This window comes from Spea bombifrons, chromosome 6, assembly GCF_027358695.1.
Source record: "Spea bombifrons isolate aSpeBom1 chromosome 6, aSpeBom1.2.pri, whole genome shotgun sequence".
NCBI classification, from domain to species: Eukaryota; Metazoa; Chordata; class Amphibia; order Anura; family Pelobatidae; genus Spea; species Spea bombifrons.
The window spans coordinates 24,311,159-24,338,903 of record NC_071092.1 but is presented as its reverse complement, the minus strand read 5'-3'; the positions used below and the strand labels follow the sequence as shown (position 1 = coordinate 24,338,903).

The 27,745-nt window shown below is 40.7% G+C and overlaps 3 protein-coding genes across 4 annotated transcripts; 1 reads left to right on the top strand and 2 right to left on the bottom strand.

Annotated features, from left to right (window-relative positions):
- Positions 1 to 259: 259 nt before the first annotated feature.
- On the bottom strand, positions 260 to 5,841 carry POLR2F (RNA polymerase II, I and III subunit F). The gene is made up of 5 exons (XM_053468874.1): positions 5,724 to 5,841; positions 4,421 to 4,490; positions 1,662 to 1,792; positions 842 to 913; positions 260 to 493 (listed from the first exon to the last, which is right to left on the bottom strand). The coding sequence occupies exons 1-5, from the start codon at positions 5,741 to 5,743 to the stop codon at positions 403 to 405; spliced, it is 384 nt and encodes a 127-aa protein (XP_053324849.1). The 5' UTR covers positions 5,744 to 5,841; the 3' UTR covers positions 260 to 402.
- Positions 5,822 to 10,255, top strand: C6H22orf23 (chromosome 6 C22orf23 homolog). The gene is made up of 7 exons (XM_053468873.1): positions 5,822 to 5,931; positions 6,782 to 6,894; positions 7,859 to 7,921; positions 8,581 to 8,763; positions 8,995 to 9,123; positions 9,197 to 9,297; positions 9,529 to 10,255. The coding sequence occupies exons 1-7, from the start codon at positions 5,837 to 5,839 to the stop codon at positions 9,622 to 9,624; spliced, it is 780 nt and encodes a 259-aa protein (XP_053324848.1). The 5' UTR covers positions 5,822 to 5,836; the 3' UTR covers positions 9,625 to 10,255.
- On the bottom strand, positions 9,904 to 26,678 carry MICALL1 (MICAL like 1). Of its 2 annotated transcripts, XM_053468870.1 has the most exons (18): positions 26,429 to 26,678; positions 26,055 to 26,216; positions 24,234 to 24,282; positions 20,838 to 20,979; positions 20,683 to 20,756; positions 19,839 to 19,969; positions 19,132 to 19,472; positions 18,981 to 19,044; positions 18,364 to 18,695; positions 17,352 to 17,803; positions 17,078 to 17,212; positions 16,660 to 16,786; positions 16,491 to 16,581; positions 15,796 to 15,869; positions 15,334 to 15,448; positions 14,044 to 14,090; positions 13,545 to 13,683; positions 9,904 to 9,959 (listed from the first exon to the last, which is right to left on the bottom strand). In XM_053468870.1, the coding sequence occupies exons 2-18, from the start codon at positions 26,195 to 26,197 to the stop codon at positions 9,923 to 9,925; spliced, it is 2,493 nt and encodes an 830-aa protein (XP_053324845.1). In that variant the 5' UTR covers positions 26,198 to 26,216; positions 26,429 to 26,678; the 3' UTR covers positions 9,904 to 9,922. The 2 variants fall into 2 exon arrangements, with proteins under 2 accessions (XP_053324845.1, XP_053324846.1); XM_053468871.1 differs by lacking the exon at positions 9,904 to 9,959 and having other exon boundaries at positions 13,519 to 13,683.
- Between the last annotated feature and the right edge of the window lie 1,067 nt (positions 26,679 to 27,745).

The following is a 27,745-nucleotide window of genomic DNA, read 5'->3' as shown; positions in this document are numbered from 1 at the left end:
ACAGGTGCGTAAATTTTCTTTTCATGTGCCTGAATCTTCATTAAGGAGATTCTGCTGACAGATTATGATTTGAAAGTAATTTCTACTCTCCATGTGGTCAAGGATTTTAAAATCTTGGCAACTTTACTCATATTTGTTCCTGGTAACAACTGGAACCTGTTAGATCTTTAACAAGGACGACAGGCTTTGAGAATACAATCACCTGTACTCTACTGTCATTTCAAGTCTCGTTGTATATAAATCACTGCAAATTATGAAGTTATTAGGGTTTTTGGATTTTATTAAATATCATTTACATAAAAATATGAAATTATGTACAACAGCAAGAGTCAGAGTGGAAAGGATTGGTAAAATCAGTAACGCCTCAATGAGACGGGGAAAGTCGGATGGCCTCTTGAGGTGTCAATCTGTAATGATGAGTTCATCCACCCCCCAGTCTTCATAACTGCCATCAGGCAAATAGCGTCTGATGATTATAGGAATCTTCCTGGCTCTGTGGGAACAGAAAGCATCCTTATGTCATAAGCTAATCAAACTGAATGACTGGTAATGGAAAGGAGGTGGGGAGTGTAATGAGATATCCATGTAACACCAATGGAAAGCACTGCATGCCAGAATCCACACAACCCTATGCAGCATATATTTTTTTAATAAAACCAGTAGTAACAAAATGTGAATTACTAAACTATACCCATATGTGATTTCCATTTCAACATTGTAACTGAATCTGCAAGAGCAATTGATATATCAGAAAACAAGAAAAGTGTTCATATATGAAAGGTAAAATGGTGAGTATTTCACCACAAATTCACACATCACATCCCAAAATGTTAATTCTTACTTAAGCTCCTTCATAGCAATGAGAAGAGGGTCAGTTTCTCCTTCCAGCTCCACCATGACAGGTGCACACATCCTGAGAAAAGATTGAGAGAGAGACAAGTGAGCATCTTCTAAACTACTACAAATTAATAGGCTAACATCAGAAAGAATCAGAACAGAACCATTTTCTCAACTGCTTGTCTCCACAAACAAAAGAGGCGACTTCAACTGGGAATAATAGGATGTGTCCGTTAGTGTTCTTGTGACACCTTGTGGTGGATTTAAGACAAAGCAAATCCGTTGCTTTTGCCAAACCTTTTTTATTCCAGAAAACTTAATTCGCCTATGGCATGGCGGTCAAGTCAAATTTTGCAATATACTGTAGAAACCCTTCATACATCTACACAGAGATCAGCTTTTATAAGTTCCTGCCCTAAGGATCTGTACAGTTACCCCTCCCGATTAAGCTTTCACGCCTATTTTTCATGAGCATTTCAAAATAGCTTAAAGGTGAGCGAGAAGGGAAGACAACCTCGGGACAAATTATCTATGCTAGTTTTGCTCGACTAGACTATCTGACCTTACATGATGTAGTCATGAGACTAAATATCATTCAAAACTGTTGTACCAATTGACAAACAAAAATCACAGATTGTTAAATGATACCAAAAGATGTGATGGCATCAGGCATTTAAATAAAAAAATGCATTTTAAGCTACTCTGTTGCGTGTGGCATTATGTATGAAAGTGTAACAAGAGCAAGAGTACTATTTTTCAATGTTAGAGGTTTGTGCAAAATCTATCATTCTCTCTCAGTAAATATGCTTGTGTACCCCACTTACGCTATCTGTAGAGCCCTGGTTCCAAGCACACGTGCCCTCTCATATTTTGTCATATAGTTGGTGGTAATACGTTTCTGGTTGGCTTGTTGGCCCTCTCCAGCAGGCAAGATTGCTACGTTCTCCTGGTCCTCCTGTAATCCAGAACAGCAAGATGTGAACTTCTGAGGTCCATAACAATGAAACTAAATGCTCCATATTAATGTACAAGTGGTACAAATCCATTTCCCTTCCCTAGTCTCTTCCCTGTCTCATAACCCTAAGCAGCTGTTCAGTACCATTAATTCCCATCACTGGAATTCTACATTAAACCAATACCCTCATCACTGAAGATGGAGTTTGTGCTCTTCTTTCTTCTTGTCCAACCACATGTCCCCTGGACCTTTGTCATCTTACCCAGGTACTGGATCTGCCCCATCCTCCTTATACGTGCTACAGTAACTCCTATCTTGAAAAAGCCCTTCCTGGACCCGACTGGATCTGTCCATCTACCGTAGAGCTGAAACAACGAATCGATAAAATCGATAATCGATAACGGAAATCATCGATAACGATTTCCGTTATCGATTAATCGAGTGATCAATTCGTTGTTGGAGCACTCGGCTCCTTTTACTTACCTCCGCGAGCGTTCCCCGCTTCTGCTACACGCTCTGCAGTCTCCGCCTTCTTTTAGCTACGTGACGGATGTGACGCGTTCCGGAGGTAAGTATTCTTCATGTCTATGTGCACGGATCGCACAGAGCCACTCGCACAGAGCGAATCGCTCTGTGCGAATGGAGCCACTCGCACAGAGCGGTTCGCTCTGTGCGAGTGGCTCCACTCGCACAGAGCGGTTCGCTCTGTGCGAGTGGCTCCACTCGCACAGAGCGGTTCGCTCTGTGCGAGTGGCTCCACTCGCACAGAGCGGTTCGCTCTGTGCGAGTGGCTCCATTCGCACAGAGCGGTTCGCTCTGTGCGAGTGGCTCCATTCGCACAGAGCGGTTCGCTCTGTGCGAGTGGCTCCATTCGCACAGAGCGGTTCGTGAGTGTGGGTGCAGGGCAGAGTGGGGGTGGGGGTGCAGGGCAGAGTGGGTGCAGGGCAGAGTGTGAGTGTGGGGGCAGGGCAGAATGTGGGGGCAGGGCTGGGTGCAGGGCAGAGTTAGAGACTGGGTGCAGGGCAGAGTGGGGGTGGGGATGCAGGGTGTGAGTGTGGGTGCAGAGCAGAGTGGGAGACTGGGTGCAGGGCAGAGTGGGGGTGGGGATGCAGGGCAGGGTGTGAGTGTGGGTGCAGGGCAGAGTGGGTGCAGGGCAGAGTGTGAGTGTGGGGGCAGGGCAGAATGTGGGGGCAGGGCTGGGTGCAGGGCAGAGTTAGAGACTGGGTGCAGGGGCACAGTGCAAAGTGCTGGGTGCAAAGTGCCAGGGCTGGGTGCAAAGTGCCAGGGCTGGGTGCAAAGTGCCAGGGCTGGGTGCAAAGTGCCAGGGCTGGGTGCAAAGTGCCAGGGCTGGGTGCAAAGTGCCAGGGCTGGGTGCAAAGTGCAAAGTGCTGGTGCAAAGTGCTGGATGCAAAGTGCCAGGGCTGGGGCAAAGTGCTGGGTGCAAAGTGCTGGGTGCAAAGTGCCAGGGCTGGGTGCAAAGTGCTGGGTGCAAAGTGCTGGGTGCAAAGTGCTGGGTGCAAAGTGCAAAGTGCTGGGGCAAAGTTTCTTGAACAGTAATAGTCCACCTCTTTTCAGAATGTTTGGGGTTATTTTGTTTCATAAATATTGTGTTTGGGTTCTTGTACTTTGAAAATATTGTTTTTTATTACATCATAACAAAATAAGAATGTTAATGTAAATTTTAAGTTGTTTTTTAACATCCAGTTCATTAAATTCTTTTAAATAAACGAAAAATTTGCATATTGTTTTTTTTTATCCGATTAATCGATTAATCGAAAAAATAATCGGCCAACTAATCGATTATTAAAATAATCGTTAGTTGCAGCCCTAATCTACTGTCCCATTTCTTTACTCGCAGTAGCCACCAAGCTCCTTGAACAAGCCATTTACTCAACTGAGTTTCTTTACGCCAATGTTTTACTTGACCCTTTTCAATCCGGATTCTGCTCTTTACATTCTACTGAGAGCGCCCTTACTAAAGTTACCAGTGACCTACTCTATACCTTTCTGCACTGTGGAGGACAACCTACTAAAAAGTCTTCACGATCTTGGGCTCCATTGCAGTGCTCGCTCCTGACTCACACCCAACCTGATTGCACCTTTGACATGCCCTTTTCTAGTAAAGCATCCCCTCAATTCCCTTTTCAGAGTACCCCAAGACTCCATTCTAGGATCCCTTTTGTTCTCAATTCACATTACCTCACTTGGTAAACTGATCTCAACTTTTGGCTTTCAATACCACCTGCAGCTACTGTACTTGTGACCGACTCTTTTTACTTAGCTTAATTTTCCAGCTCAGGTGCCACTACCTCTTTTATTAAGCAATCTTGGCAGACGTCATAATCGTAATGTAGTCATCTCAATACTTAATTATGTTAGGGTACATGTATAAGACGATGAAACATAAACTACACATTTGTGAATAAATGGTTCATTTACAGAAACATATTCTTATAGCAGTTGTGGCTAACCAGAGTATATGAATCAAGGAGTTACTAGAGCAATTTTACACCAAAGGGCTGAACTTGGAATAAACTAGCAGAATACTTTGCGACCTCACTAAAGAAAAAAACTTTATCAAGACAAAACTGGGGAAATTATGAGGGAGGTCTGCATGACAGATCTTACCTCCTCTGCGTGATCCAAGTCATCAAGTCCCTCATCCTCTTCAACATCATCAAAATCATCTCCATCAAAGCTGTAAGAAGAAAAATAAAAAAATACTTAATTTTAATCACATTTATTACTACTCAAACCTGACATGCTGAAATGGCCACTGGAACATTTGTCAGAAACAACAAGGACTTATTCCAGATATTTCAAGTCTACTTTTGAATGTGTTTGCTCAAGGAAATTGTGTTGAAGATGTCCACCTAGCTCTGAGACCATTTGTAACACTAACATCCTAAGACAAAAAATCAGAATAAGTAATGGTCTCCCAGCATAGGGGTAGAGGTTTATACAGAGAGGGAATCTGAACATGCACGGGATAGGCATACAGCTATTCTGAACATAAGAGGCTGACGACTGGTTAAGGTTTGAGTCCTTTTACCAGGAACAACGGACAGACAACATGGGCCGGGCCGTTTTTATCGTCTGTCAAGTACTGTTTCTGTGTGTTAAAAATTCATCTTACTGTTTGAAAGGAGGAATTTAGGTTCTAAATTTGTTAATGTGTTTTACCCAGCACCGGTTTCATAATGAATTAGTTCTCACTTTGTGCAGGCATATCATGTAGTGCCATCTTGACACAGTTGATGATGGATTAAGAGAAAACAATGGGAGCCTTGACCTGTTTTTGTGGTTTCACCATAATGAAGCTTCATACAACAGTTTCCTTCGACCTGAGCAACCTCAAACAACCCTTATTGAATAATATATATATATATATGGGTCAGGGGTCACTTGCACGATAAGCCACATGATGAGATTAACTAGTATCTGGGCCAATGGAAGCTGGCCTCGCATTTCACAGCCAATATTATTTACCATGTTAACAATAAAAAACCTCCCCACTGACAAAGTGTAATTACAAGAGATTTCCTTATCTCAGTTCTAATGCAGCTTATTATATGTATGCTGACCTGCCCTGTCTGTAGGTACCACAGTGTACTCATTTTAAAAAGATCCGGCCCAAACTACACACCAAACGATTAAAATGCGCTTTCATGCCCCGCAGCCGTCGTTTTTCTTCACTACTATATCATTTTCGGTCTAAAAATCGACTGTACCGTAAAACCGTCACCTCAGGACACTAAAAGTGTTACCGGTTTTATATCAAAAAGCGTCCCGCGGTTTCCGGCCGCAGAGTTAAACGCGGCGAGGTTTGGGACTATCACGGTCTATTATTACACGCAGGAAAACAAACCCTTCGTCGTGGCTAACAAATATTTGCTATAGACAATGTCCCCCGTTATTTAAACATGCTCACTTGTCCTCGTTGTCAGACATGACGACTACCGGCTCCTCGTTGACGATTCAAGCCGCCAATAAACGCAGCACACTCTCAGTTCGCACGCTTCTCGCTTACGGAAACTGCGTCACATGGAGACAGGAACCGGAAGCCCGCAAGTCCAACCCATTCCTTTGATTCTGTTTCTATGGAGACAGAAAACTCTTGAATATACCGAACGAGCTAGGTGAGTTGCCACGCTCTTTGCGGAACTCGCAGACTTTGTTTATGTTATTGAAATTCTATACTGTATGGTACGTTATATGACTAATTTGTTGTTATTTCATGCAGCTTGAACGGTGATTTTGGTTTCAGATATTACCTTATTTTACACGAGTCTGATACCAGTACGGTGAGAATAGTATAATTTGAGTTGTATTAGGAGTCAGAATTTTATATTTATTATACTAAACAGCCATGGGAGGGGTAGGGCAAAAAAGAGAGTAAATACATTGACGATCCTGGGTCACCAGAACATTTGTACTTAAAGTCCTAATTTCCAGAGGGGTTCTAGAGCAGCAGGGCTTGTAGGGAACATTATCTCCATCAGGATAGTGACTGCTCTTAAGCACCTCTTCATCACATATGCAGATCTTCTAGATTGTAAGCTCTTGTTTCTGCAAGTCAGGTTGGTATATTTTGCACTATTTGTAAAGTCCGGTTAGAGGAGATGTGTTATATAAATATTTAAATACATAAAGTAATTTAATAAACCTTTATCTCAAATGAGGGGAACAAGAGGTCATAATCTAAAACTAGAGGGTCAGAGGCTTAGATGTAATGTAAGGAAGTTCAACTTTACTGAGGGTAGTAGGTAAGAGGGACATCCTCCCAGCAGAAGCCGCAGAATCGAATACAGTGAGGGAATTTAAACATGCATGGTATAGGTATAAAGGTATACTGAATCTAAGATAACACCAAGGACTGGTTAAAAATAGGCAGACTAGATGGGCCAAATAGTTTCCTATAACATATACATAACTTATCTGTACTCTGTACTTCTTTCTGATTGATTATATCTATCTATATGTTTGCAGGGACCTCATCATGTCTCTAAAAGGTGGCAATGTCAATGTGCAAGTTGGCGCTGGATTCTGGAATAGCGCAAAGCCAGTTCAGTACAGCAAAGAAACCCAGGAGCTGCTGCGAGGTAATTCCAGCTTTCTCAGAAAACAAAAATATTAATTCAAAGCTTGGGAAATCACAGCAAGAGAAATTAAGAATGTAAAATATACAAAGATAAATGCATCTTTAAAAATGTTACCTTTTTATGTTAATACAAGTGGAATTATGTATTTTAAAAGTTCTGTTTGTGTAAGTTGTCACAGTACAAAAATAATTAACCTTGGTAGTGTTAAAATAAGATATATATATAAGACACCCTTTACCAGCCATAACTACAGAATAACTTCCATACCAATCCTGGTGACAAGTTTGCATTTTGAGACAGGAGGCATATTAATAGTATTGTTCTACGTAAATTGTACCTTAAAGTACATCAAACGAGTCATTGCATTCTTCCATTAGAAAGCTGAAACTTTTTAAGATTTAGTAACAATCTATATGACGGTTGAAGTTATGCACACAATACATTGCCAATTCAATCTGTGAGTAGCTGGGATATAAAATTGGGAATATACACATAGGAGCTTAACTCTAAAGAGCAAAAGAGGTGACTGGTTGTGCGATCAATGCCTGGTTTTCAAGAAGATGAGAAATGGGAGCCAGTTCATGTCAGAGTGTTGTCATAGAGCAGGGGCGTCCAACCTGCGGCCCTCCAGCTGCTGAAGGACTACATCTCCCGTAATGCTCTTTCAGCTAAGGGCCTGGCTGATGAGTATGGGAGATGTAGCCCTGCAGCAGCTGAAGGGCCGCAGTTTGGACATCCCTGTCATAGAGATTGGACAGTAATAACAGAGCTAGAACATATAGAAATAGAACACATTATGCAAAAAACTAGAACTGTTTAAAAAACAGCACAGTATTTAAAATGTATCTTTGAATCTCATACAAAAGTGTTAGGCGTTTGTAATCTACTGGAAAGCATCTTTCTCATTTTGATTGAATGGCTGATTTTGGTTGTTCGTGGCTAACATGTTCTTTTTTGCTTCTAGTCATGATGCAAGAATCCAAGCTCACAAACTTTCAACAGCGTCAGATCAGGGAGCGATTGCAATGTATGTATGTGTTTCCCTTTGATTGTAACAATCTGGTATTATACTATCACATAATCCGTGTGTCCCTCCTTTGTCCTGGGCTGCGGCATATGACAACGCTCTATAAATAATATAAAACACAGTTGCAAATGTTTTCTTGCTTACATGCCCCGTCCACATGATCATGTCCCACTTAGATGAGGCCACATATGTTCTGAAATGTTTGTCTATAACACATTAAAAGGTGTATTGGAGACTGGACTTTCACCTTGGGTGCCCATATACTTGTTATTGCTTCATGTGACTAAATTATACATTTGAAATAAATGTCCCCAGACAGTATATCACGCATATTGCATTAATGGGACTCTTGGACTTGATATATAACATTTACATTGTTGAGTGTATTGCGATGAGGAAGACTTAATGAGAATGTTCTCTTTGTGAAAAATACCAAAATGGCTGTTTATAGTTTCCCTGTAAGGTGTGTTGTTACCTCTAAGCACATCCAACTCGTTCAAGGGCTTCAGTTGGGTTTTTAATTTCCACGAGTACCGCTGTAACCAGTATATAGTGGAGTCTCAACCTACTGGTTAATTTCCCCCAAAAATGTTGCGTATGACTGTTCTGTATTGAGGACAATAAAACTTGGGTACTCATTGGCACATTTCTTTCATCAGGTGGAGATGTATTGCCCACCCAATGTCATCCGAGCTCTAGCAATAGCGATCGTAAACCTCCATGTGTCCCAGCTCAGCGGCTTAGTGCCCGTGTTCTACGTGCTAGACCCAGCTTACGTCCTGCAGAGCAATGTCGCGCAGGAGATGCTTATGATAGAGATAAGTTCCGTCCTCGTCCTACAAGTAAGTTTTTATTATAGGTGGTTAACGTAAGTCGGCTGGCTCAAAATCCTTAAACCATGTTTAAAACTAGGCAGAGCCTTAAAAGACTTATATGATGTATTAAACATACATGGTGATGTCCTTCCTCTGGGTTAAATATGGAGTGTAATGTAATAATAATAGTATAGTGATCCAAATGTTTTTGAAAGAATATTCCGCATTGACTAAGTAGAAACGATTTGCTTTCCACAGGAGATCTAAACAAAGAAAAACATAGATTGCAAAACATCATGGCCACTGGGAAAGACCTGCCTGAGACAAAGCATGCTTCTCCACAGGTGGAAGAGGCTGTGCTGGAGGAGAAGGACAGATTTGATGAGTGTAAGTATAATGCAAACATGTGGAAAGGGCGAGGATTTAAAGTATGTATTAACTAACCACAGTTTCCTTGCAGTGATGGCAGAAATCAAGGAAAGATGGGAGTTCTTGACAGAGATGGAAGCCTTGGGCCGAGGAAAAGAATATCACAATATCATCAGCACAGAGATTTCTCAGGTATAGGTTTTATTCTAACTGTTCCATAGGTTAGGTTTAATGTGAACCACCAGCGATGCTGTCTGTGTGACTTCATTATAAAGTTATATTATTGGTTCGCACATAATATAATGCAGGTTATGATTTAGTTATTGATTGCAATCCTGTATATTGTTTAGAGAGGAGGTATAGAAAATGACACCCAGCGTTCTAAACAATATTACCTTTATATTGCCTTTTTTCCTCATACAGAAACTGCGAGAAATGGAACTCATTGATAAGCAAAGAAGCGCGGAACTCAGGGATGCATTAAAGCTGTCAGAGAACAAGAAGCCTGACCAATTCTAAAAGGTTCCACGTGTAGTTCTCACGAGATACCTCACTGCCCATCCATGGCACACATTATTACAAGGGTGGTCCACCAAATGATTCTTCGACTCAAAATCATTATTGTATATAATCATTAGGAGAATGGCTAGTTTTGCGACCTCTGACATTACAACTTGGAAAGTAGTGATGTGTGTCTGTATTGGAAATCATCTCTAAATGTCTTGACGTCTTTTGTGTCTTTTTATTTATTAAACAGTAACAAGGTTCAGTAAGTATAAAAGTAAGTGCAAAATACCTACAATAAGTTCCCTTGTTGTCATTGTAGTGTTGTTCTACCAAGATTGATAACACACCTATAGGTGAAAACAAACATAAGGTTGTCATTAGGTTTTAGCTATTGCCGGTATTCACAAAAAAACTAAAAATAAATAGGGCAATAGAAGCCTTACAAGGCTCTCTGCGTTTCAATAAATGCAGCTATGTGTAAGTGACTTTTTTGTAAGATCTATTTATTGTCTTTACATTATAGAAAAGAGATACGGCAGCATACATCCGAGCAAGTGACTATTATGGGTAAAACGTAGACAACGTACAAGTTTTTATCTTCTATCTGCTGATATTAAAAGTACTCTGTATTGCTATATTTTCTGAACTGAATTGTGTTCTTCCAGAGACTCTAATATATTAGACGATTCAGAAAAATGTTTCGGTTCCTTTTTGGCCCATTTGTTTTCTGGAAACTAATTTCGTTCCCTGCCCATACGGTTTGGCCGTTCAGGAGCATTTTTGATTTGGGGGCAAAATTTGTTGCCCGGTGCCAGCATTCACTCTTACTCACTCTCTCACACTCTCATTTTTGTTCATTCTCTCTCTCACACTCCCTAAATGTTCCCCTACCTTCTCTGCCGACCACTTGTGATCTCCTCTTGAATCTGCTATCTTCTTTCTTTGTCCGCATCTCTGCGGACATAACATAGCGGGAACTTCCACCAAAATGGCAGCACTTGTGCCATCCTCTCACCGATCCTCCAGTCTGGGAAGGGGATGCAACCGAAAGCTCCAACTGAGGGCAATATGGCGTGCTTGCGGTGACTCCCCAATCCTCCGATTGGGCGTTTTTTATTTTTAAATGGGTTGATGTGGATTACAACTCCCATCACCTTCAGCCAAGTTCATTATAAAGGTGATGGGAGGTGTGGCCCACAAAAGCAGGTACACAAGAAAACCAAAATCTGGAGACGCGGCTGAATAGATTGTGGTAGGGTTATCTGCATGTAATATGTGCAAACTGTCCTATGAAACATGGAAAGGTTTTGCTTTCCAAATATATATATATATATATATATATATATATATATATATATATATATATATATATATATATACACATACCTTTGTAGGGATATTTTGAGCTGGTGAGCTGCTAAACAGTCTCACATGAGAAATAAGCCTCTTATTTAATTATTTCATTATTTATTTATTTTTAAAAGCAAACAGACATTTTCCATTTTGTGCCCCGTAACTTCCAAAAAAACGCATGAATATGGGGTATTTTCAAAATCGAGATACTTACATTAATGGTGGTATTTTTCTGGTATTTTGGTCCATTGGGGACAATTATCATAGGAAAAGATTAGAAAAAAAATGTTTTTTCCCAAATATTTTCATTATTTTAATGTAGTATTCATACTAAATGGTGGATTATACTTCTAAAAACATGTATCAACAGAAAGCTCTAACTTCCCTATATATACACAATATATAATTTGGGTGCACGAAAAAGTAAAAGGAGAATCATGGTTAAAGAAACAATGTAAAAAGCCCCATGTTTTTGGCTACAAAATACCCTCAGTAAAGAGTGTGTACGTTCGCACGGATGTTAGCTATAATGTTTCTCATGATTTTTTTCAAGAGCCAAATCAACCTCCGGAAGCGTGAAGCTGTCCACAGCGATCGACACCATTCAGTAACACACACACAAAAGAAATACTGTACTGCTTTTTTATTTTGTTCTGATACAGAAGGCTCTCTTCAAACAGTTACAAACAGTGCAATAATTTAAACATTGTAAAAAATAATCACAAACAGGCACAGAGCATGAATAGTAACAGAGAGAAGTGGCAAGGTGCACCACTGTGCGTGAGACGTGGTGAAAAGACAGGGAATCGGGGCTATGGCCTGATAGACTAGTTCAGGGGCGTCCAACCTGTGGCCCTCCAGCTGCTGCAGGACTACATCTCCCATAATGCTCTTTCAGCTAAGGGGCTGGCTGAGGAGGATGGGAGATGTAGTCCTGCAGCAGCTGGAGGGCCGCAGGTTGGACGCCCCTGAACTAGTTGTTGGAATATTAAGCAACTTTGGCACATTACGAACATGCTGCAAAGGCTGATTAATAGGCTGGGGACTCATTGGGAAATGACATTCATCAACGTCTATCATATCCATCACTATTTACATAATGCTGCCCCACATATATTTTGTTAAAATATAAATCCTTGCTATCTGGTTTTTTTTTTATGACTGCCATTGATCCCAAACTGCCCGGCAAAAAGGCAGAATGGGAGATTTTGTGACAGTGATACATAAAACCTACAAAAGTGAAATCTCCCCAGAAGGTCGCCTGTCGAGTCTGAAGGTTAACGTGACAGAGAGACTCCGTCTCCATAGCTCCGTCATAAATAACACATGGAAACTCATTGTTCATATTGCTCGCTGGCAAATTCATTTAAATTATGTTTAATCATTTTCCTAACCAGCTGCAACTAGAGGGGGTCCACAGATCCTGCTCTAGTTGAGCTAGTTTTAAAACAATTTATAATTATATATATATTAAAAAAAAACAGTTGTCTTAACCAATACTGTTGCAACAAAAGTCTCTTAAAAACCAATGTGAACATTAGAAGTGAAGGCAGCATTTTATATTATAAAAGTGAATGTGCATAAAAGTATTAAAGTAGTTTCCTGGCAAGCGATCTAAAGGGCATTTTGGTGGAACCTGGGTCCATAAGCATCTAGGTTAAGCCATGGATGTAAACAGAACAGGATCCCCTACAGCAGACACATTTGCTTTGGAAGCAATGTTTTTAGTGGGACTGAAGGAAGGAAAAACAGCAGGGCTTAACAGTAGCCCTTATACCCCTACCAAAGACCACCCAGTACTAGACTGTTTGTGCCCTCCTAATATTTATCCCATTGCTCCTCCTACACAGTCATTTCTGTGAGTAACAACCAAATACGTTCTAGCCCATGACCCCAGCTTCCAAAAGGGATTTAAAGCCACTCATCTTCCTCTAACTGCCCCACTACCGCCTACCAGCTAGAGGTAGAAGAAGGAAAGCTTGCTTCAACAGCTGCTGCACGACAGTCGTCCCTAAGCACCATCATATGAGTGCTAAGTTCAGAGAAAGTCTTTCAAAATTGAAATTTTTAATAAGATTATACATGATCCATAAAACGTATTTAATTTCATTAAAAAAAATAAACTGGAAAGGTTCTAGGTTCTAAACTGGGGCAATAGTGCTAGAACAACACAGTAGGTATTTCTAAGGTGAAATATCGGGCAGTAAAAATGTCCGACTGATCAGGAACTGGAAAAAAAAAAGTAAATGGAAGCCATGTAACATTGCATTTCTGATATGAAGTTCGATTCTCTTACATCGCAGCTTAGAAAACCAGAGTGGCTGGTAAGAATGTGATTTGGCTACTCTTGATACACCATAGTGGCCTCTTATAATTTAACTCTTACTATAGTGTCTACAAAAGCAAACACTTCAGCAGGCAGAGCTTTTCTAAATTAGTAGCCTTGTGGCATTTATGTAGCCTGGTTTGTATGACAAGAAAAAAAATCAAACCTAGTGTGTAATGGAAAAAAGGGCTGCCAGGAATGGTGCGAGTATGGCTACATGTCCATCCTTTCTTCTGCTAATGACCTAATCTACCTTTTGGCATCATCAGCCAGTTCTCTGTTTTTGACTTTTTGGCTCTTTGGTTTTGCATCTTGTTTTGGAGAAAGAAGCTTGAGAACCTTCATAGGTTTGAATTTTCCTTTTCTCTTTTTTTGTGGATCAGCGTGGAAATCTAGAAGAGAACATGAAGGACATGAATAGAGGGGAAATACCAGAAATGTGATATAAAACTGTGCAAGGGCAAATCAACAAGGGGAGTGACGAGAGATAGTCCCATAAGATGCAATACAAAAAATGATGAAGATAAATTAGACAAAGTTAGGATGGGTGGAGATGGACACCAGACAGACAGATAAAGATAAGTAGGACATAAAACGCAAACGATGGGGAAAAAAAACCCAAGAAGCTTTAAGGAACCATGAAATAAAAAAGGCAAAACATTTTTGTGCGTGGTTGATGTAAGCAGTGGTCTGAAAATTAGTTAATAATCCCTAATTTATTTCTAATCAGACTCTCACACCCAGTCATTTACCTTTCTTTTGGATCATGGCTTCTAGGACTTTGTCTTCTTCTTCCTCCCTGCAAACATAAACAAAGCTTAGGTGAAATATGGAACATATAAAAGGTACACAGCGGTAGAGACAGCAAAGTTAGACCATAGCTAGAAATGTAGACCCTTTTTATCGGTCCTTAATATCACGACTGGCTAGGGACAAAACCCTGGTTGGTCATTGCCTGATGGCACGTCCCATGTACCTTGCTGCTTGAGCAGTAGATCCAATCATTTAGGGCGGCTGCCAACTGCATACACAATAGGCCTTGTTTTCATTAATGTTAACTAACCTGTTTCTAAAATGTCATACACAGTGAGAAATAAAATAAAAAAATAAACAAAAATATGTTCATCAGTACAGTTTTATTTCACTGGAAGCAAAATAACAGAAGCCAGGATAAAACACAACCTTCTTTCATTGGCCACCAGTCATCTTTCCTATACGCAGGACTGCCATCGGGAGTCCTGGAGCCCAGGAAAGACTTAAAGCTTGGGCCCTTATTTCCCTTCCATGAGCCCACCCAAATCCATCCCAGTGTTCACCCATTACCCCACCTATGCTCCACCCATCACCCTATTTTATTATCCTCCTATAAGCACACAGTATCTAAGCTCACCCTTGGTCATATAAGATCACATAGAGTCGCTCTAACACTATACACTTACATACACAAACATTTCTCCTCTCCTTACATACACATGCCAACACTGCAAACTAATACACAAACTAACATACAGACTCACAGTAATGAAATGCAGTTACACACAAAATGTATACATATACACACACACTATATATATATATATCACTACACACACTAACACTACTCTCCCTCCTGTGCAGGCATCTGTGTGGTTGAAAATAAAAAAAGTCAGTGTGGCTGGGAGTAATGTGTGTTTACATTTTGTGTGGCTGAGAGTAGTGTGTATCAGTTCTGGCAGATAGTTGTATGTGTGCTTGATTGTGCATAAATGTGTATTCTAAGTGTCAGAGTACTGATCCTCACTAGCAGGCAGAGAGACCACTCTAAACTAACTTAGAGACCCCCAAAAAGGGCACCAATGGTTCTATAACACCTATAATGGGTTCCAGGGGATTTGTAATTACTAAATTAGGTTGAATGGCAGGGCGAGAACAGATGATTGATGGTGCTTTCAGCCAATTAGGGGCTCTTGAAAGAGCAGATAGGTACTGGTTGAACCACCTTGATGACGGCCCTATATATATTTAATATATCACATGTTCCTTATAAAAGATAGAGCGCATACCTCTGTCTGTCTTCATCCAGGCACTTGACAATAGCATTCCTCTGCTCGATAAGTGTTACAAGCTCCTGCATTAGCACTTGCTCTCGCTCCTTATCTTCATCCAGCCAGTCCTTCTCTGCAGAGACAGACATGAACTCAGCAACGGGCATAGGTATGTGTTCCATGTATGCATTAGAAAAAATCTGCACAGTATTAAAGGGACAGTGTATTGTCCAACACCTTCACTATAGAAGAATGCATATTGGGATATGGGGGAATCAGCAAAAATGCCCCCATGCAATTGCAAAATAGGCAACATGAAAATGTAAAGGTGCCAAGTAGAGAAAAAAGCTCCTAAATTCTTAAGATGAAAGCAATCTGCAATATCACTTAAGATTTTGCTCAGCATTGTGGGAGACAAAGGCATAGGAAATGTTTGCGTCTTTACTGCGACATGCTGCCGATTTATGACTTCAGATTTACCTGGTTTATTTAAGAGACAGCGAAGTTCATATTCTACATCAGCCTGACGCTGCTCCAGACTCTGCTGCTTGGACCTGGGTGATGAAGATAGACAGTGCTTTGTGGAAACATCTACATTCCACAGAAAAGTTCAACAAATGATGTGATCTTCAGTGTAGCACATGCTGATTCATGTTCATGATACAAGAACTTTTACAGACTTGGGTTTGATCAAGAAATCAAATGGAACAGATAAGTGACCAAAACAAATCCTAAATAGGATTACTGGCTTATCGGCCTAAATGAAGAGGCATGTAGGGAAATGAAGATGGCACAGGCTGACATGATCGCAAGATGCATGTGGGACAAATGTGATTACACTGGTTTAACATGATCTCAGCTTGTACTCTACAGCCTCTTCAGCTTGGCTCAGTACCCCTAACACTCTAGTTTGTCATCTGAAGCCCCTCTATTAATAAGTTAAATGACTACCATATTGACATAATTAGAAGCCTCGCACACCCATCCCCCTCTCAATGTGTCATTCATAAACTGAATGTACAACCTATCTTCAGAATTTATCAAACCTAATTCACTGCCAATAAGATTTTAATTTCCAAATGAGTTCAGACTTAAGGGTATAGCTTTTACTTGGGGCGATATGTTAATACTATTTTTACAGGTGAAATACAGGGTTAAGAAACATAGATACTCACGTGTATACAAGCTCAGACTCTCTGCGCACTAGTGTGTGCTTCTCCTGGATTAGCTTAAACCATTCAACCAATAAACTGTCCTCCTCTGCCTCTGTGGATGCAAGATTCAGTGACATAGCCATTTCTTCATCTCTTCTTCAGAAACATGCTCCCACTATCATCTACTCACCATTCTCCAGCTTCCGTAACCGGTGCTCCAGCATCACACCTCGCCGTTCCAACTCATCGAGACTCACCTCTATCTCCTCCATCTCCATCTGTATTTCATCTTCCGGGATGTAGTCATCAGCCTGTACCTGTGAGTAAAGGAACAGAGATTAGAGAAATAACGCTGACCCTTTTACTTCCAGTGAGAAATACAAGACCTTTCAAACAAATTATCATGCTGCTAGAGGTGAGCAGATGACATTTCACAATTATGTCAATGTTTTTCAAAGTGAAGCTAAAGAGGACGTCCCATATTGATCGCACAAGATAACAGAGCAAGAAAAAAATAAAGAAGATGAGCTATCTGCAGCCACTATTACTCAGTGTATGTGCCAAAAGCAGTCCACGTCAAACCTGTAGAGTGCCGGACGCAATCTCACCTTCCGTTTAATGAGGGGAAAGCCATAGCCTGGCGCTGGTGGACGGGAAGGCTTTGGACCTCTCTCTTTGTTGTGTTTGGTGGGAGAAGTGATGGGTGATGGCTTTCTGTTGAACGGGTTCTCTTTGCATAAAGGCTGTGAATGTAAAACAGAAATATTAGAGCTAGAAAGTATACATGAAGATTTCCTTATGTACTTGACAGTGTTGTGTAAAAGGATGTAAACACGGAAGCGCACGTAGGCTGACTGACGAGAAGTCATCCATTACTATTACCTTTGCTGAATGCTTGGCATCTGGAGAATGTGCTGTGCCTTCTGCTGGTTCCGGTTCAGGACTGGCAACAATTGGTGGCTGCGGAGCTGGCCGGCTGGGACTAGCCCTTAGGCTGTCATTAGAGGCGCTCTTTTTTCCTGGTGAAGTGCTACCCTGTGTTTCATTGGCATTGGCTAAGTCACTTGGTGAAGAGATGCTGGTGTTGGTGGACAAGTTACCAGGAACAGGGATATCGCCACTAGGCTGGCCCAGGCAGGGCGGACTACTCATACTTTGGGCTGTGGAAGGTGAATGAATGGTTGGCTCAGAAGAGCTCTTCGAGACGCTTTCAGCTTCACCGTTTTTACTAAAGGCTTCAGTTGGAAGACTCTCTGTGCTAAGGGCTGGGGAAGGGCTGCCTGACGGGGGCTCAGAGTGAGATAGGCGAGAAGTCATGAGACCAGAGTGTTGAGCTTCGGAAAAAAAAAAAAGTAGAAGAAAGAGGTGTCAATACTAATTAAAAAGCTATTTTCAAAAAACTAAAGTTACCTGAAAATGGCAAAATAGAAAAAATGAAAATTGGGCACAAAGTAGCAATTTTATTTAACAGTTAGTAATAATTTTGTATCGGTTATACAAGACAACTGAATAAATGATTTCAGGATAAGAACAAGACTTTTGATTCTCCCAGCCTACCTTGAAGGAAAAAAAAGTGTCTTAAAAAATACAGAAGTTGCAATAACTTTATTTTTATATGGTTATGATGCCTACAATGCACTACTGTTAACTAGGACATCTTCAGGGATGGAAAAACTGTGCTTTCCTGAAAGAGAGGATGAAGAGGCAAGGCAACCAAAGCTACAGACAGCATACATAATGTCAAAAAAGCAAAGACAAAAGAGTACATGAAAAGCCAATACCCGATAGCATGAACATATGCACAAGCCATTGATTACCTTCAGCTGAAGCTTTATGCAAGAAAAGGCATCAACACAGCAAAATAAACTACAGTCCCTCACAGACAGTCCCTTACCCAAAGGAGAAGCATTAGGAGCTTTTGGTGCTGGTCGTTTGCGGGTTTTAGGGCTGCTCGTTGGGGTGATTCCGTACCATGGATGATTTGGCTTCAGTGAATTCTCGTTTGTCACATCATCTTCCTCTTCCTCATCCTCAAATGGATTGTAGGGTTTGGGTTTTTCTGAAGGGCTGTTTCTGTCAGTGTCTTCTGTGGGTCCACTGGTCTTTTCGCCCCCATTCTGCGTTTGCGCTAAAGGCGGAGGGGGAGGAGCAGCTCTTTTTTTAGGTTCTGCTGCCGGTACTAATGCAATCCAAGGAGGGTTTTTCTGCCTCTTCCCGTCTTCATCCCTATGCAACAGATATCATTGAAAGAGGGAACATTGAAATTGCTACATGATGTGCGGACAAGGCATAAACCAGATGTGATCACGACGAGATCAGATAACTATTTTCTCTATAACAAGACATAAACATTTCATTTGAACCTCAACGGACTTTCATTCAGTTCTCAGTTACAGGGTAATATACTGGAATCTGATTAAGACATATGCTGTTAGCATTTTTTTCTCCCTGCATGATAGTTATAGACTATTTAAATAAGTTTGTTTGTGTTACTTGTTTCCTGACAATCACCTGTCAGAGGACCTCTGTCTCCCTCTTGGTTTTGGGACTGGTGGAACTGGGGTCTGCTGTTCCCCTACATGGAAAGAATGAAAATAATTTTGTCAATTAGACCTCAATTTCAAACTGTCTCCTGCCTGTTTTCAGTCTCTTAACTGCTCACCATTCACAAGACTGGTTGGTCTAGCTGGGCTCCGTTCTGCTGGGGTTCTTGAACGAGGCAATGGCTGAGGAGCCACATCACTTACTCTTCTAGGAGCTGGCACTGGCCGGGAGTCTAGAATAGTTTCTGGGTCTGGTAGAGGTTTGTTGGGAAGTGGAGGTTTTGGTGGAGTACGTGGCTTAGGAGGGGGCTGAGTGGTCTTTTGGATATTATTTTCCTCTCCAGACTCAGGGCTGCTAACACCAAGACGTGCACGATGATGATGGGTGCACACAAAGGTGCCAGTCTCGGGTCCAGGTCGGTAAGATCCAGGAAGTAGGGTGCCGGAACATTCCTTGCACCTGGGTATAGGTGAATGTGAGATGTTACATATAATATAGTAAGATGGATCAGTTATACAGACCATGTTTTTGGGAAAAGAAAAAGGAGTAAATAAAGAAAGCAAAACCAAAAAAAAAGAGTAAATAGAAGAGAACAAATACAAGTGGAGAGGATGGGAGGGAATGCAGTAAAGAGAGAAAAAAATCAAAACACTGATTGATTGGATGTATCTGCAAATCAACTTATTTTCTCATCATAGAACCCGTGTGTGTGGATGTATATATACACACACACAATATATATATATATATATATATATATATATATATACACACACACAAAGTGAGAAGAATAGACTGTGACAAGAAATGTGGACGCAAAAATACCTAAAGCACTGGCGATGATACAGTTTACCGTCCACCATGTATCTCTGTACCAGATGAACGTGTTGATGGCACAGTACACAGGTGCTGCTTATGGACATTGGAGTAGATGAGCTGTTGTTGTCTAGATTGCCCTAAGTAAAAGAAAGATGGTGGTTATTACTGGTTATTATGTCATCTGTAGATCAGACTGCCTGTGCGTAAGTCAATTTTTCAATGTATTTTCAGATCATCATAGGATGATTGAGAACTCAGAAATGGAAAATTGGAAGAAGCTCTGCTCATTGCCCAAAGCCACACAATGGGCACACTGAAGGCGTTTACTAAAAGGGTATCTGAATTCAAGCTTAATCCTTGTACATTTGTAACAAGGTATGATTTCCTTCAGATTGCCTTGCAACAATACATGCAGGCTTTTATTTACATACTACAAACTGACACAAATACACCTTGAATATTTACCTCAAGGTCAGTAAAAGCAGGTAATAACGGTTATGTTATACCACCACAACAATTATGGTGATACCCACCAATGATGCATAGAACAGTGCATGTTTCAGGAAGAACATGATAGGACAGAAGAAAATTGTACAATTAAGTGCAAAAAAAGTAATAGTAAAGTCTTTTCAAGGAGAGTTCAGCAGATATTCTAGTCAGTCTAGACTTCTCTCAAATATTGGTAAAGAACAGACAGATTAATTCTATGTTTTCTTCCATACAATGATTGTCATCTTCACCACCCGAAATTAGACAAAAACTGTTCTCTGAGCATTCACTAAGTGCTTATAACCTTAAATGTGATATTAACCAGCATGGTAACGCTGCTGAACTGTGGAAGAAGAAGTACCTGGGGTAATGGGTCTTCAGTGAGTGTTTTGAGAGAGGGCTCAGATATGGATGTCTGTTTGAACTGAGGAGCACCTGTGTAGGAGATAATACAGAGGTTATTATCAGACAAATGACAACAACAACATAAGAAGCTTTCATCTACAATTTTCTCACCTGGACTGGAATTACGGAAATGATTGTAGTATTGGGAAACATAGGTCATAATACTCAAGCGGTCTGGAACTTTCATGGATACCATGTCATCCGGATCCAGAAGAGCAGGGATGCCCAGTTCACGCTCCGCCACTTCAAAGGCCTGAAAAGGTACATGAGCATTAATTTAAAAGGTCAAATTAATTCATTAAGCTACACTTTTTGGTAAAGTACCACCACTGAAGACAGAATGGAATCTGCCCATAAACCTATTCGGGGAGGCTACAATACTTAAAATAACGGGTTTAGTCAGAAAAAGCATGGCTTCTCTATTTTGGAGAAAACTACCTCATAAAATAGGGTCAAAAATATTCTTCAAGATGAAAATGGCCCAAGCCCCCCAAACCCTTCTAGACATGGACCATCCAGCTAGGGGACTGTGTACCAGATGAGGTCCAAAGGCTTTTGTGTGGCCCCTGTCTGGTTACAGCATATAACACAGATTTGAATTCTGATGAGAATATATGTCTATCTGTAGAGTTCAACTGAAGCCAAACAACATTCAAACGCAGCTATGTGGCAAGCTTATGTACACAGCTGTACTTGCTATGGATTTGTTAAGTTTCATGTACATCATGTAAGAACGGCTTATTATAAACATGACATTATTGGTAAAAAAAACGCTGAAAGGATCATCTCTGACATTCTAAGACCTCATTTACAATCAAGGAGAACATTTTGCCAAGGTCAAGACTGAGGCGGGAAACGGGCCAGTATGTCAGATACTGGAGTATGTCAAATACTGAAAGCCTGACATTTACAAAGCTAAGGCATGTTTAACGCAAAACCGTCTTGTAAAAAGAAGCACTGGAAAGAAAATCGTGTAATATTTTCTGTACAAACACCACACTGAGCTGATTCCTTATGGCGATGCTACAAGGTCTGATCCCAGTTACTAGGAATAAAAATATGGTAGGAGTTCCCATTTGAGGGAGTGAGTAATAATCAAGTGGAAAACGACATGTAAAGCCACACAATCTCGACTGCATGCTCAAGTGACAGATTCTGCAAATAATTATGTGAATCACAGATTGTGAGTAGTTTGAGGGATTCGCTGTTAAGAACATTGCAACCAACACATCGAGACGTGGGAGGACAGGAGTATGAGTTTACTACCCAAATATCATATGAGAACCGACAAGACGTTCTATCATACACCACTGTACTTATATGACTTCACCATGTTTATTTGATAGTTCTTTCATATCAGTCACTAACCCACAGATAACTAAATCATGAGCACTTATTGTGTTGTTGATGCCAACTGCAATACTTTAAAGAAGCAAAGTCCAACTGGCATCAAAAATGACACATCAGCAATGTACACTGTATAAAATATTACATATATGTTTTGGTTGTAAGTAGGCAAGCAAATGTATGGGTGAGAAATCGTGCAAGGTAGAAAGAAGGCTACAGAAGGTAATGACAGATAATGACAACCAGTTGGGCTGTGTGAGTAACCAGGATGCTCTCTTTACATTGCACTAGCACGATGTATAGAGAAAGTCTCACATGCTTTGTGGACGATAGGTCCTCTTTAAAAGCCAAATTATCTCTTTGGACAATGCAAGCAGCATCCAAAACTAAATTATATGTGTATAATAACCGAAGATTAAAGGTATAGCGTACAGATGCGGACATGTCTATACACATTTAATTAAAGTGTCTGTGATGCTTTAAGGTGCAACAACAGAATTATTCAGAGGGTGATAGGGAAGTGACTCTTCTCCTTCCGATACACACCCAGATGGCTGCCACAATCCAAACCTGTCTTTACAAGCTCTAAAACTATTTTGGTATTCCTTCAGATGCAAAAGCTAACGCCTCTCATAATCACATACGGATGGTGAAATACCTAAACAGATATATATATGAAAATGTAAGTTTTTCATTAAAGGGACACCCCAACCATCAAATGCACTTTAATGCATATGACAGCTGTTTGGTCCTTTTTAAATTTTCTGGAGAATTCCCCCAAATGCATTCGCTCCATTCCCCCATCTAACTGCCGTGCAAGAGATGGGTTTAGCTGAACACAAGAAACACTCACCTCCACTCCGCTCAGACACTTGTGCGCATGTGCATATCTGGGAAGTCTCGAGGTTTCGTCCGGAGACTCCGGGTGAAGCGTTGTTTCTCCCGGTCTCCGGCTCGCTACAGGGAAACTCCGGGTGGCCAAGGTGGCATCCCACAAGGGCAGCTCCAAGTAGCCAAAGCCAGTATGCGCATGTATGGGTTGTGCAACACTGTTGTGGACCAGTGAGTTGGACCTCTTCTCTGTCATGTAAATGCTTCATTTACATGACTATTAAAGTACTTTAATATGAGCGCTTCAATAGGCACTCTTCTTTACAGGGGGTGTAAAGTGCGGCACGCTTTCCTCTTAATATATGTATCTACACTTTCCAAGGAAAGTAGTGTCTTTATGGCAAGTTTCTATCTGAAATATATTTACTGAAAATACCACCTGCCAGTCCGCATACACTTTGGACTTCTAGCAGAGGGAACGTTTTTACTTTATACACATTTAGACCATCTGTACTGAAAATATACTAATAAGGAATTGAGTCAAGTACAACACCATTTCTAGTACTTAGTGGATCAGTGATATATCCTAGACCTAACCCGAGCATCCTCCATTAGGCTGGATTGCAGGACATATAAAATGGCAATGCTGTTGACTAGTTGCCCTGGTAGTTGGCAGTAATAGAGGTTGTTCTTGACACAATGATCGTTAACATCAGTGTTTCCTAATGGAATGAACATAGCCAGCCGTGTGCTGTGATGAAATACGAAGAACAGGTTATGCCACATTAACGGCAAACAAAAACAAGGGAATATTAACACTTAATTAATGCGCTTTCACTTTAACTCAATGTCTTCTTGTTATGGGAAAAGCAGCATTTAAAGAGTATAATGATCCATTTTTGGAACGCCATTCTTTTAAAGACCTGCAGGCAGCATGGTTACATTGTAGCTGGAAACGGCCTATTTTTAATGGAATATCTTCATAGCAAGTTAAGTTTAAAGGGCTAATTAATGACTAGAAAACACCTTTGCAATTAGAAAATGTCCTTGTCTATAATGAAAACAGCTAAGTGACCCCCAAACTTTTCTAAGGTAGTGTGTGTATATACATAGCAGAAACTTTGGTAGCTTGCTTTCTTTTTCATTGACTTGGCTCATCACTTTCTGGTTATACAGCACCATAAGTCACCAGCGAGTGCAAGGACACGTACATTATTTAAAACATGGAAAACACAAAAAATCAAGATGAGGTCACATAATTACTTCTGCCTCACCAACGTCTCTTTTTTATCAAATGACACTCAACCAGATTCTGCTGTTACAACTCACCAGGCGGTTGTTCTCAAAGACGTTTTCCTTGGACAGGGAATCAAAGTCTCTAATGAAAAATGAAAAAAGAGACAGAGGAAGAAAGGTAGAAGTCAGTATGAGAGCCAATGCAGATTGCATGCAGAAGTTTACAAATCTTGCAATTATGGGCAGTACATGGACTGCTCCTCCTGTAGCTTAAAAGCGGCACCAAGGAATGTGCTTCTCCCTGCCAAGTGTTCTGCAAACAGGAGTCTGATTGTAATTGAGACACCACGTATGTAGCATGGAGGTTTAAAACTCCAATAATCCTCCTTTGGTGAGGATAACAATCCATGAAAGGTCTTTCTGACAGGTGGGATATGTAGCAACTGTGCCGAACCCCACGACAGATGGTAGGACAGCGAGGATGGAGAGGGGTGGGCTCTTTACTCATTTCAGTGTAGTTTTTCACATTCATCACATTGTTATAAAATTGTCATTAATCAAGCAGTATTGTACAATCCGGTCCCGAAAATGATTTACAAACGTATAATAATATCAAATGTTTCCACTTAAAAAAAAAAATGTTTCCATTCCCTCAAAAACTTTAACCCTGTGTCCCTGCAGAATACAAGATACCGTTTCTAGGTTCACATGCGAGAATTAATGGGATCAACAGAAAGCATATATAATATATACTATTAAAGGGGAACTCCCATTGATGTGCTGCTATATACAGAAATGTAGGTTAGCTTTGAAAAAAAATGGTTTTCTCTTTATTTGTTACAATAAATTTTGTTTTATCTGGAAATCTGGAGGCTGCCATTGTTGACATTCGTGTGATGTGTAGGGTGACTTTCCCTGCTCAAGCACCACACTGGGCTGACTCTTTATGGCAATGCTAATGAAGTCTGTTCCTCCTTAGGGTGTCTGGCTGGGGGATTAACAATAAGATGCTGTTTCCCACAGGTAATACGATAGGGAGTCAGGGTGTTTGTCTAGCAGATAGGGATAAGATAACAGAACGAGAACACATACAAACGGCTAATATGTAGCTGTCTGAAACATTATAAGAGAAACCAGAACTGTTAAATAAAATAAAAAAAATAAGGAATCAGAATATTTTTAATCTGATACTAATATTACTAATAAAAATCTAGTGGGAGTTTCCCTTTAAGTATTGCTTCATTATTATTATTATTCATAAATAATAAATATTCAAGAAATATAAATATTATCCCAAAAAGTATTACCTTGGTAACTGGATAGTTTTAACAGATCAGACTAACCAATCTTACAAACATCACATAAATCAATACAAATGAAGGTTACATTAAGTAAATATTTACTTTCCTTCCTTCAACACTTTCCTGAATATAATATAAATATAATTTCACGTTTTTGCTAGTTACTGTTACATAAGATGCTGTTTTAATAAATCACAGTAAATCCTGTGCCTAGAAATATAAAAAATTTTTTTTGCCAAAATCAGGTAATGAGTGTTTTATAGGTAATCAATATTCTTCTTTATAAAAAGTTTTTTATAAGTTACGGAGGAACACTAAAACACCGAGTGATTTTGTCCAATATACTATTTATTCGGTAATATGGTAACTAACAAGTTCAGATCAAGCTCAAACATGCAGTAAACCTGATGGAGTCCATAAATGTGATAATTTAATAATAAATTATCATTTGGGATTAAAAGATGTAATTTATGTTTTATTGAATACACTGTATACAATACATAACAGAGCCACACAATATTATGATATATTAGAAAAAATCAAAACAAATCTTCGTGTTATTGCCTGCTGTGGGTATGGATTGCAAGCTCTTGGGAACATTAGGGGTACTTACATGAGGTCTGGTCGATGGCGATGAATGAGGGCGCAAAAAGTCAGCCCATCACGGAATGAGGAGCAGAGATCGGTGACCTGCACCCCTGGGTAACCCTGGCATTGCTGGGCGCACCACTGCTGGAGGGCACGGGAGGCAGACATCACTACTGCCACCTGCAGGCTGTAAAGCGGGGGCAATAAAGAAACAGAAGAAGTCGGTGTATATCACGGCGGGAGGTGTAACGCAGAGCACCGAGCAGGCTACGGGAGGTCAGTGAAAGTTATTGGGGGCGGGGGCAGTAAGCGGTATACTGGGGCCTAGCAGTCCCCGGTCTGTTACAATGGAGCTTCCTGCTCCGGAGCTCCGTCCTGTCGTTAGTAACAGCCCCGTACCTCTGCCTGTGGTTCCGGCGTCTCGGTTCCGGGCCCGGGGTTTCTTAGGACCTCTCCCCCCGACCTATTTCGCTGTCTCTCTCCCGGGCGGTGTCTGCCGTATCTCGGCGTCTCCGCCTCTCCTTGCCTGTACCTCCTACTACGAGGGTGGGCGAGCTCTCCAGCAGCCAGTACTGGGCCACCGCAGCCGGTAACGCAGGGACACAGCAGCCTCAACACACAGCGTGGGGCCAATACGACACATCGTTCACTACGGTATATGTCAGAGACATTAAGGGCAGTGAGCAGAAGCAAATCCCCAAAAGGCAAATATAACTATAAATATATCTTACTGTCTCTGTAGATTGATCATCTGAATGAAAAATTAATACTGGTGATCTACATCGTTAATGAATACTGAGAGATACTGAAATTCAGCTTGTGTAAATAATATCAAAATAGGGATACTTTGGGAAGCTATGTTTAAAACTGGAAAATCAGCGCAGAATCACTTTTATGACTGGATCGTATAGCGACATTTCAGTTGAATTGGAGCGTTTGCTGTGATTGTGCATACTGCGACATCTTATTTAATGTAAAGGTGCACATACTGGTTGGAGTATACTGCACTGGTTGGAGTATACTGGTTGGAGTATACTGGTTGGAGTATACTGTACTGGTTGGAGTATACTGTACTGGTTGGAGTATACTGTACTGGTTGGAGTATACTGGTTGGAGTATACTGTACTGGTTGGAGTATACTGTACTGGTTGGAGTATACTGTACTGGTTGGAGTATACTGTACTGGTTGGAGTATACTGGTTGGAGTATACTGTACTGGTTGGAGTATACTGTACTGGTTGGAATATACTGTACTGGTTGGAGTACTGCGTGCCCCCGTTATGATCTCTATCCCTCTTTATCTCACTGATAAAGTCCCTATTTTCTATTGTCTTCACTAGTGTCTTCAGAGTGCTCGGTCCACATGAGGCTATCAAAGAGTTCTACCGCCTGAAAACTCACGCAGAAAGTTAGGTTGTGTGAGAAAGATCCATTATTGCTTCTTGTAGGTGACTAATGCCTTTAATCACACTCCCTAGTACAAGTGTCCCCCTTCGACATTTGATATGTAGGAGGTATAGCGTAGGGTGAATTAATATCAAAACCCTTGATAGCCTGATCTGGCGTGTTGGAGAATACTAGTATAAGGCAAATCACCTATTCGTTTACCCCCAGGCGATGGATAGAAGTTAATATAAACCCTGTCTTCTACCAAAACTTCACCCTACGCCTTTATTTTAAGGCCTTTATTATCCAGACCACTACAATCTCCTCTCT